Source organism: Gambusia affinis, linkage group LG03 (assembly GCF_019740435.1).
Source record: "Gambusia affinis linkage group LG03, SWU_Gaff_1.0, whole genome shotgun sequence".
Classification (NCBI taxonomy): Eukaryota; Metazoa; Chordata; class Actinopteri; order Cyprinodontiformes; family Poeciliidae; genus Gambusia; species Gambusia affinis.
In genome coordinates, this window is record NC_057870.1 from 18,166,006 (window position 1) to 18,177,313 (window position 11,308).

The following is an 11,308-nucleotide window of genomic DNA, read 5'->3' on the forward strand; positions in this document are numbered from 1 at the left end:
TATAATATTCATCACATACAGAACAATATATTTTAAGCCTGCATTTCTAAAATTGGCTAATAAAAAGTATTGGTATTTTATTTGCAGAATCAGTAGAATCGAGTTTCTTCTGTCTTTGTCTTTTAAATCATCACAAAAGGACGGATAAAAATTCATTCAAAATGACCTACAAGCAAAACAGGAATTTCTTTTTCAAAGCTAAAGAGGCTGAAACTGCCATGCTCTCATTTGCATTCGTAATGGGATGCCAGGTAAAAGAGCTAAGTGTGATGCAACAAAGGAAGCAAAACCAACTGCAATAAAGGAGAAAAATGATGAAAAAACAAGTGTTCATAAACATGTTGCACAACCTAAACCAGACGTTTAATTGGAAGTGGAGAGTTTTGAAAGCTATCATAACAATCTTTCCTCTGGTTTATACTTTTGGATTCTTTGTAATCTTGTCAGAAAACCCCAGATTAGGTGGGATTCCTTTTAACTTAGTTCAGATGCAAAAATACTATGTTTTGTTTTTTTTTTTTAATCAAGCTAATAAATTAAAATAAGATTTTTGGGAGATTATTCATGTACTAAAAAAATCAAGATTAATTTATTTTTGAATATTCGTAGGAAAACACGCAGTATTACAAAAAAACCCCCCACAATGTCCACTTTATAAAGCATCGTTAGAATATTATTAAAATATAAACTTTTAAAATATTCACGATTTGCTGAAACAGTTAGAATCTATGAAAAATATTTGTAAAAACTACTTCGATCTATTTTTAGGTAAAACAACAGAGACAAATATCTGATCAACATGTTGGAGCGAATCTTTTGACACTTTAGTTCCGGTCTGAGGACGATCAGCAAGGTGGAGGGAGGAGCACACCTGCATCAGCCGACTGCTGACGTAGCAGTAAGGCTGGCACCTGATTGGCTCTTGGCTCACTTCTCCCCTTCTTCTGTCTGAGGTGCCTTCAAGTACAGTTTGGAAATTCAAATACAAGAAAGGAGAAGCTCCCATGAAGCTCCCATGAGAGCGTTGAACTGAAAACTTTGCAAACATCATCTGATTGGGTGAAAATAATCCCACTAAATAGAGATTATTATAATATATTTGATAGAATAATTTGAATTTAAAATGCTCTTCTTTTGTTATTACTTCTTATTTTCTGGATACTCAAGCAACTGCCAGTAATTTCACAGACTGAAGAACAAACATCATTTAACCAAATATGCATCAGACACAGAAACACACCTACTGTTAATGTTGAAGCAAGACTTCCTGTTTCTACTCAATAATTATTTTTTATATTTTTAACCTGCTCTGTGTACCATTTGGAGATCAAGAATATATAGTAAACACTGCATACTGTCAATGAGAGAGCTTTACTCTGTTCTAACATATTACCTTGAGTAAAGTGATAGTTTCATATGCAAACATTTAAAGTTAATTTCTAAGTGAATTGTGGCACTTCTGGACCTCCATAATCACGGCTACATTGGTAAAAAATTGACACAATGATCGATTTCTTTCATGAGTAAACACTGGTGACCGAGGTTTCCGAGCTTCCCCTTAAGGCATCGCTAATCAAAGCGCTCCGGGGTCAATCTGGATAATTGTGTCATCTGCTGACAGGAGGATATTTTCTGATGAGCAGAAGGAATACTGCTGAGTTATGATGGTCGGTGAGCAGCAGGAAGGGTGAGCGGCTGTCTGGTGCTGTTTGGTTTCGGTTTTTTTATTTCTTTAGTTCTAGTTTTAGTTTCACCCTCTGTTCGTCTTAGAGGATTTGGTTTTCCTTCCCCACTAGACGCTCCGTGGTAGATTTACAGCGGCTCGGACGCTTCCAGAGACAATGACAGTGCTGTGTTTTAACTGTGTGCTGGAATAGAGACACATGTGCGGCAGAAAGGCTGCGCCTCGTCTCTCCTCCTGAAAGCAGCAGGAAAGTTGTCACTGGAGACACAAACCCGAAAGCAGCGAAGATGTTTGAAGCCTCGGGAATCCCCGTCATCTTCGATGTTGTCTGCCTTGTCCTCGGTAGGTAAACCTGGTTTTTCTGCAACTTTTTTAGAGCTTCAGAGCCGAAGTAAAGAACTAGAGGAAAAATTCAGTGTAAGGTTATTTGCATAAGTGCTATTTGTAAACTCAGGGGAAGGTGTGAGGTTTCAGCAGCCAGGCAGGAAGATGGAAAAAGTCCCACCCTGCATGTTTTCTTTTCTCCCCCCGCTCTCGTTAATCTGTATTTTTAACTGCATGAGTGGAAAAGAGTCACAGAAAAACATCCCGTAGAACTAGTTGTAGAGATAAAACTAAGCCTTTGCAGATTCTGATTTAGTTTCATAAGATCGGGGTTTCAGAGCTGTAGAAAGCTTTTCCTGAGAATATTCCTCACTGCTTAGTCACCGTCTTGTGGTTGGCTTTATTGCTGACTGCTCTCGTATTCCTCATTTTTTTTCCACAGGCAGACACAGTTGGTGCCTAATGTGGGAAGAAATTAAAACTCTTAAAAAGGTTTTAAGAGTTTTATTCATTTGAATGTTGTTGTTCATGTGTCCCATTTTATTTTGATAAATACAGTCCAGGGGAACATTTACTTTTAGAAGTCATCCAACCAGAAAATGCGTGATTTAATCTCAGCATAATCCAGCTGGTCTGGTTTTTCATCATCACAAAGAAACACAGTTGACATGTCAGTTTAATTCAGGTTATAAACTGAACATCACAGATCAAGCCTAAACCAAAGATATATTGTCTCTACCTTCATCTGCTAAATCTTTTCTGTGAATAAGTGACAAAACTAAATATCTCAGAGATATTTACGCGTAGAAATCAATTTTAGCTAATTACGAAGAATTTTCATAATTTTCAGTAACTAAAGAGTCAGTCTTGTAATGGTGGTGGCTGCTTCTACAAAAGAACAAACAAAAATAAAACAACAAATTTAATCCCGTAAGTTTGTGCAGATCTGCTTGCAGATGGGGTAATTTGGGGCGGCAGTGACGGTTAGCCTGAGGGCATCCATACTTGGAGAAATGCCTGATGTCACGTCAGAGTTTTCAGTCTGAACTTTCTTACATCAGGTAAAACCGATTCAGATAAAGCAGTATCTGAATCCATCTCAAACACATGCTCCAACATGTGTTTGAGATGGATCACACGTCCTGGGTCTCATCCGGTCAGACCTGCCCGTCACTGGTGACACAGTTGGTCTTTGTGGTTGTTGCACATCGGTTACAAAATTGTTTTGCTGTAATCGGCCTCAGGCTGTGTGCTTCAGTTGTTGTGAAACTTCTAGTAAAGCTTCTCCTACCATCCTGTTGGTGTCACAAGCAGCGATGAAGCTGAACGCTGATAAATCTGGAGCCAGTGTGTTTGAGCAACGTCTTCGCAGTGTGATCACAAGCTGTCTAGCAATCCCTGCAGCAGAAAGTGGTGCTGCGGTTTAAAAATGAGCTTTAATTGTTCTCTAATGAAGCGGCTAAAGTTGGGTGACTTGAAACATTGCAAACTTCCTGTTTGGTAGCAAAGGCTTAATGAAGAGTGCAGTGTGAAATAAAGACTTCATGTAAAGCTTGGATTATGGGATATCAAGCTGTCAAAGTTTGAGTTTGTTAAAATATGACAAAATCTGATAAAAACTATTGGCTGAAAATGGCTGACTTCTTGTTTTTGTTTAGAACATTTAAATTATGATGTCTCTTTTAGCAGGTTGTGAAGGTGAAACTATCTTAAGCTTTAGTTTAATCTAATTCAATTCAGTTTATTTATATAACGCCAATTCACAATAAATGTTGTCTTGAAATAATTTCAGTTCAATCACACAAACATTCCAATTTATCCTAGTAATCAAAGAATAAGCTCAGTGAATTATTCAAATTGGCTTACAAAGTTTCTGAGGAAACCAAGCAGATTGCATCCAGTCTCTTATACTGAGCATTCATGTAGCGACAGTGGAGAGAAAGAACTCCCCTTTAACAGGAAGAAACCTCCAACAGAACCAGAACCTGGCTCAGTTGAATCGGCCCATCTGCCACGACCGACTGGGAGTTTGAGAAGACGCACAAAAAAGAAAGAAATGAACCGATACAGGATTATTTTGATGATCATGAAAGAAAAAAAATTATAGCAGATGAGAGAGAACAAGTTTAGATGGCACCACTTTTCCACTATTAAAGTATAAATACAGCTTTGGAAAAAATGTGGAGCCCACTGCACTGACCCCCATTGAAAACCTCCTGGTTATTCCACCAACCATTGATTTCTGAACTCTTCCTGAGTTAAAACATTAGCATTGTTGTTTCTAAATGAATATGAACCCGTTTCCTTTGCATTATTTGAGCTCTGAAAGCACTGCATATTTTTTGTTATTTTGACCATTTTCTGCAAATACAAATATTTTTGCTTGGAATTTCAGAGACATGTTGTCAATAGTTCATAGAATAAAAGAACAATGCTGACTTTACTCAAACTTAAACCTATAGAGGGTAAAATCAGAAAACTGGTACTTTTGCAGTGTTCTCCTAATTTTTTTTTTTCCAGAACTGTATTTTACTTTTCCTGAATTTCCAGCAGTTTCTTGACTGTTTAGTTAAACCAAAAGTCTCAATCTTTTATCGGAAGAGCATTGCCTTAAATGCTCAGGACCAATCAAGAAAGTTGATAATCAGTTGGGGGCATTTTCAACTTACTAATATCTATTGTCATGTTCTTTATCTCTCTTTTGGTTTTCACAGTCGGACTTCCATTTTTCATCCTTACTCCCAGACACAACCCCTTCAAGCGGGGTTTCTTCTGCAACGATGAGTCCATCAGGTTCCCCTACAAAGAGGACACCATATCCTACCAGCTGCTCCTCGGAGTCATGATTCCCTTCACACTCATAGTTGTAAGATGATTTAGATTCCAGATTCAAATCTGACTCTTTTTCATGAAGTCATGTCTTTCCATCATGACTTTTTTTTTTTTGCCCCCCACCCCCATCTTAGCTCCTCTGCGGTGAGTTTATATCAGTGTACATGTGTCGCATCAAGAACCGGTCTTTGAAGAAGAAATGGGGGATGTGCGTCTACAAAGCCGTGGGGAGCAGCATGTTTGGAGCCGCCGCCAGCCAGTCTCTGACCGACATTGCTAAATACTCCATCGGCCGACTGCGGCCGTACTTCCTGGCTGTTTGCAAACCGGTGTGGAATCAGATCGACTGTAAAACTGGAGGATACATAGAGAACTTCACCTGCACTGGAAATGATTTTGAGGTGACCGAAGCCAGGTGAGGTTTCATCTTTCAATTTAATCTCCTGTGACTAAAAGAGATTGATTAAAATGAGATTTTAAAGTGGGAAATTCTTCAAATATGAAACAAAATTTGTTTTGTGGTGGGGGGAAAAAAAGGCATTTTTTTAGGAAACTTTTAAAACTGTAGAGCCTTTATTTTAAATGCTCATTGGTCTTTAGCCTCACTGAATCCAGCTGAGTTCAGATCTCTAACCTCACATTTTTGGGACCAAAAACAATAATTAATGTTTTTTTCTGAATTGGGCCATACCAATCCATTCATGAATATTTGGATTACCATAATTTGGTAACTGTGGTGGGGATAAATGTTACAAAATCATATTGTAGGAAATGTTGTGGTCATCATTTGATTAAAAAATGGCCCACAAATTGAGCTTTGAGGAACCCTGTGTGTAATTTTCATTTGCATACAGAGCATACAAAATCATCATGTTAATTAAATAAGTCTTGTCAGTATGAGATAAAATAGACTTTGAATTCCATTCCAGAAATTGTAATTTGGAAACTAACAGATGATGAAAGAAATATTTTGATTGAATATTTGAGCACTGCTTGCCTAACGATCTAATTTTCGCAAGTCAGAAATGCATCAGAAATCAGAGAAAAATAATCGGTTTCTTCAGTGTTTTCCTACCAATCACTGAACAGAGACGATCGATGTTTAAAACCTGAAGATTTTATTCACTGGCTGATTGACTGGTGATTAATGGTTGGCACCACTAAAATAATATTACTTTCATTCAGATCTGAGATGGTAGGTATTAGTTTTATTATCCATGGTTATTGTATTCATTTGAGAAGGTGGGAATGTGCCATCTTGTTTAGTTATCAATTATTTACATTTCTGTCAAAAATGTGTAAAATCCTTAAAATCAATTAATAAAATCACTCTTTTTTTTTTTTTCTCTCTCTCTCTTTCTAACCGTTTTGACTGTGTGATGACGAGATGAACCTGGCTAAACCTGGCTTTTGTTTATTCTGGTTGTTTTGAGCTGTAAAATCCTTATTCCACCTGTAGATATTAGCAGTTTAGACGAGTAATTGTTTTGTCTCTGAATGAAAAAAAAATACACTCCTGCCTCTTTCAAATTGGATTTTTTTTCTTTCCTGTTGTGAAGAGTAGCTAATACAACTCAACCTCTATGTGACACTATTGTAAACCAGGGCTTTGGAAAGCTACAGATTTCTAACTTGGAGCTACTTAAATACTCCCAGCAACTTAACATGAATTCAATTGCAAAAAAAATACTTCAGCAATGAATCATTTTATGGGGATTTTCAAAGCGTGGCGATGATGATTTCTCTTTAAAAAAAAAATTACCGTTTAACATGTGATTCCCTCCCTTTACCAAAATGATAAATATAAGTAAACATCCGAGTGTAAACCATAAAATTTTTACACACGTAATGGGGAAAAAAGCATCTTTTGAGTCAGCGAAAGCTCAAGTTACCTTTTTATTCTGTCCTATTTAATTATACAGTTGGTTATTTCAAAATATTTTTAGCATCTTTAGCGAGAGATGTGTGAAAGTCATAAGCGTTCAAAAAAAAATTTTGTATTTCATGAGAGACCAGACTGTAAACTGTGTGGTTAGGAGGTCAAAGGTTTCTTCTGCCTTATATTAAAGTCCAAACAAAAAAAATTAATACTTTCAAATACCAGGGGAGGCATTGTGTTCTGAAGAGCTACTTTGAGAAATTAAATTTGCCCACACCCAAATGTGGACCTGAAGCCAAAGGTTTCTGAACCAGATTGTAAAGGTTGAGGAGGCGATCGGCAGCAGAGGGTGCAGCAGCAATAAAACCAGCCAGGAAGATAGGTGGGACACATCGGCAAAGATGTTTAGTTCAGAAAAGATATTTTTCAAATGGAAAGTATCTGCATGGTCACAGAGGCATAATGGTATCTCTACAAGAGGAAGTGATTCTGATTGGCTGCTGGCCAGCTCTCTCCCACACACCGTATCGCTTATCACATCAGGGTACAAATATTCAGGTAATCAAGAGTCAGAATCTGAGGACAACGGCTCGTTCTGCTATCGTCCAGATATTATCCGTATCTGATATGTGATATAGTTTCATTTTCATTGCGTATTTAAAGAAAAGTGACTAAACTTCTGTCTTTTTCTCCTTCATAGACTGTCCTTTTATTCTGGTCACTCGTCCTTCTCCATGTACTGCATGTTGTTCCTTACCGTAAGTACATATAATAAAGACTTTAGCGTCCCCATCACAGTCATTATGCAGTTTTGCAGCACCCTTAACCTCAGGTTGGGCCCAGAATACATTTAATAACCCTTGAAAATAATCATCATGCAAAGGCAAGCATTGCCTAACCTGAAAATACTCTACTGCTTCTAAAAACAGCCAAAGTGCTTAAAAAACAAACAAACAACAAAACATCCAGCCAATGTTTGGCAATAAAATAATGTTTTGCGACCTGTTTAAAATCAGCAGGCACTGCCCCTCACTGAGCTCCAGAACGTTTTGATCAGCTGGTTTTACCTCTGTATGCGCTGTACAATGGCTGCTGGAAAAGACAAGTGTTTTGTTGACTTTCCATCCAGAAACCACTTCCTCCATTCCTGCTAACGGTGCAGGAGGCTCCACTTCTGCTTTTTAAAAATGTACATTTGCGTAATTACATATATGTTTGCCGCCATTTTCACGTGCTAGTTTAAATGTTGAGTTGAAGGACGTGGTAAGCCGCAGCTTATTTGGATTTAAAGTGACAAGCTCACAGCAGTCTGAATTGACAAGACTAAAATCTCATCATCTAAGATTGAGTTTGTGCGAAAAATGTAATGACACCCTGACAGCATAAATTACTCATGATGTTGGCTAATGTCATGTGCTTAACTGGTTCTGCTTGGAAAACAATGCAGCACAGATGTCAAGATAATACACAAAGAAGCTCTCTTCGAATTTGAACATGGCAATCACTAAATGTTTACATGCCATGTTTATCTCATCTGTTCATTTGTGAGGTATTCAAACAACCAATGAAACCCTCTGAAGCATAAAAATGTTAACTTTTTTTTATCATGGTTTTAAAAAAAGACCAGTAAAATGCCTTCTGGGAACACCTGTATCACAAATATTGATACAGACTGTGGAATCTGTAGAGAAAGGTGTGACTGTACCTTTTTCTTTCCTCTGTGTCTTGCAGCTGTACCTTCAAGCCAGGATGAGGTCAAAGTGGTCACGGCTTCTGCGTCCCACCCTCCAGTTCTTTCTGATTGCCACTGCAGTGTATGTGGGTTTGACCCGAGTGTCTGACTACAAACACCACTGGAGTGACGTGTGTGTTGGCCTCTTGCAAGGCGGTTTGGTGGCTGTTTTCACAGTAAGTGTCCCATAAAGTGGCTAAAAGATAATTTGCTGTTGCTTTTTTTCTTTTGCAAATACAGTGAAGTCATTTTTTCCTCTCTCATACCATGAGCTATACCAGCTCATGCCCATGTGATATTTCACACACTCATTCAGTTAAATTATTATTTTTGACACCATTGCTGACACTGAAGAAGGTTAATGTGCTGAGTAATGTTTTCTTTTATGCTTGTTTTTTAGCGGTAGCTAATCTAGTCAGCGATCATTCATTAATCGTAAAATAAACATCAAGCCTAAAAACATAATATTGTAACCGAATGTTGTGTTTGTGTGGGAAATTTTTGGGCGTTTTTTTTTTTTTTTTTTTTTTGTCGTTGAATCCTGAAACATAAAGCGGCATTGTCAGTTGCTATAGCAACGAGCCAACGCGTAGGGTAGCCGACATAGAGAGAGAACAAACAGTGGTTTTGAGATTTACTTTAACGGTTTTCTGCGTTATTTTTCCCTTTTCTGTGGCCCACTGCACTAAATTAATAATACCTACATCTCCAGGTTTCATTTAGTTAGCGCGGCTATGGCTAGCATGAGTGTAAAAAACAACAAAAAAACCAAAGTCGCGTAGCCCTCGTTGTGCGCATGTGGGAAATTCCCGGACGTAAACGATAACATTCAAGGGGTCCACGTGTCATTTTTAAAGATCCGTTCAAACAGTTATGGTCGACTTGGATTATTCTAATGTCTTGACACCTCAGTCATAGCTACATAGTTCAATGTATTGTCATCTTGTCTGTCTTCTGCAGGTCTTCTGCGTCTCCAACTTCTTTTCACTGCCAGTGGAACCAGTGGTATCACAGGCGGAAGAGAACCCTCACTCCAATTTACAGGAAAATCCCAACAATAGTAACCACTATGGCAGCACTGAATGACTCCGGTGCGTCAGAGACGGTACTCTGCTCAGCCTCAGTTGCAAAAGGACCTCAGAGTCGACCTTAAACCCATAAATAAACAGCAAGCCTTATACATTACCTGCTGCCTGTTGAGGCCCACAAGCTTTACCTACATGGTGCCATTTGCTGCAGCCTGCAGGCTTTAGCTGCTACCTGGCGTAGCTTCAGACACAGGCGCACTGCGCAGGACACTGGTAACGTACTTGTCTGATTTGCCACCTTGAAAAGAATTTAATGAGCCTCTGTATTCACGCTGCAAGCAGGCTTGTAGAGATCTGGTGGTTCTGTGCTTCAGGAAACCACGGCCGTTATGAACAGAAACTGAATTCAAAAATAAAATATTTTGTATTGATTATCGCCTTAGTTTTAAGCTGCTGTCTGCTGTCAGCTTCGAGGTGTAATTTTATATATTTAAATACAATCTTTTTCTGGGTAATTGTGTAAAATGTATATTTTTGTTCAGAAGTTTGAAAATAAAGGAGGGGAAAGAGCCTTTTTGCTACCTTTGTGTTTTTTTTTGTCTGTGGAAAATATAAAGCAGATGGGGTAAAAGTTACTGCAGAAGAAAAGTATTCCTATTTAAGTTGAAAGACTGCAATTTCTTTTATTATAACAAAACAGTTTTTTGTTATAATAATTTACTCAAATAAATACTTTGTTTCAGGCATTTAGGTTTTTAAGAAACCTAGTGTATGAGAACAAAGACTCCTTGTTTTTGTAGTGTCAATGTGAAAACCCAAACACTGAAAGTAGCATTAAAACTTAACATTTTAGCTCATTTTTATATATATCCCCTTGTGAGTGTTAATACTGTTACTTTTGGTATTTCCCAACAGATTCTGTTCAAGAATTAAAAACAAATTATCAAACGAAACACCTTGACATTCCATAGAAATTTTATTGTTTGCTTTTTTGCTTGATTATAATGAACTGAATAAATTGAGATTCATAATTGAAATTACACAATTTTCTGTCTGGTTGGACCACATAAACCAACAGCATACTTAAAATACCAAATTTAAAAACATTTATGCTGATGTTTTACTATGACATGATCGGGAGCTTTCCTTTCCAACACCACTTTACCCTTGAAAACTTGCCCATGTCTTCTGACCTGTCATTGTTTGTTATTGTCTGTATGTCAGCAGCACAGAGCTTGCTCTTATTGTCACGCTGACACCAACAATAGTCCTCAGTGAAAGCAGCTCCACTTACTCTCTGTCACATGTCTGACTTTATCCCACCAGGCAACCATGCAGCTAGAGAAATGGACGACTCAAACCTCTCTGAGTTCTTAACGTTACATTCCACGTGAATGAACAGAGAAAAGAACGGAATGTTCTTCTTGAAAAGGTGGTTTTGGAGGACACACGTGTATCAGCAGAATCACCGAGAATGGGGAAATATTTGGATCAGGAGTGTCCAAAGTGTGGCTCGGGGTCCATTTGCGGCACCCAGAAGATTCAGGAAAGGAGCAAATCTGACCTGCAAGTGCATTTTGTTGATACAAATAGTCTTTTTTCCTTATAAGGCAGGAATGTCAAAATTCTTTTCATTACAGGCCTCATCAAGTTGATTAATGTTCTCAAAGGGCCTGTTGTGACAGAACATATTGATAAATCTACCTCTTAACAAAAAATAAAAACTGAATTGATTTGACTAATGAAAATAACATCGAACCACACAACTGTTATACTACACTTTTATTTATGTGGCCCTATAAAAAGCAAAGGGCCACATAAATAGTGGC

The 11,308-nt window shown here is 37.9% G+C and overlaps 1 protein-coding gene across 2 annotated transcripts; it reads left to right on the top strand.

Moving 5' to 3' along the window:
- Positions 1 to 1,554: 1,554 nt before the first annotated feature.
- LOC122827650 (phospholipid phosphatase 1-like) lies at positions 1,555 to 10,060 on the top strand. Of its 2 annotated transcripts, none has more exons than XM_044110553.1 (7): positions 1,555 to 1,687; positions 1,797 to 2,026; positions 4,723 to 4,874; positions 4,975 to 5,255; positions 7,420 to 7,477; positions 8,451 to 8,627; positions 9,412 to 10,060. In XM_044110553.1, the coding sequence occupies exons 2-7, from the start codon at positions 1,972 to 1,974 to the stop codon at positions 9,535 to 9,537; spliced, it is 849 nt and encodes a 282-aa protein (XP_043966488.1). In that variant the 5' UTR covers positions 1,555 to 1,687; positions 1,797 to 1,971; the 3' UTR covers positions 9,538 to 10,060. The 2 variants fall into 2 exon arrangements, with proteins under 2 accessions (XP_043966488.1, XP_043966482.1); XM_044110547.1 differs by having other exon boundaries at positions 1,578 to 1,687; positions 1,878 to 2,026.
- The last annotated feature ends 1,248 nt before the right edge of the window (positions 10,061 to 11,308 follow it).

Bases quoted from the DNA above. Each gene is read 5' to 3' on its own strand.
- LOC122827650 (XM_044110547.1), top strand. From the start codon at position 1,662: ATGATGGTCGGTGAGCAGCAGGAAGG. The intron at 5,256-7,419 runs GTGAGGTTTCAT...TCTCCTTCATAG, and splicing joins TTTGAGGTGACCGAAGCCAG to ACTGTCCTTTTATTCTGGTC. The intron at 7,478-8,450 runs GTAAGTACATAT...TGTGTCTTGCAG, and splicing joins ACTGCATGTTGTTCCTTACC to CTGTACCTTCAAGCCAGGAT.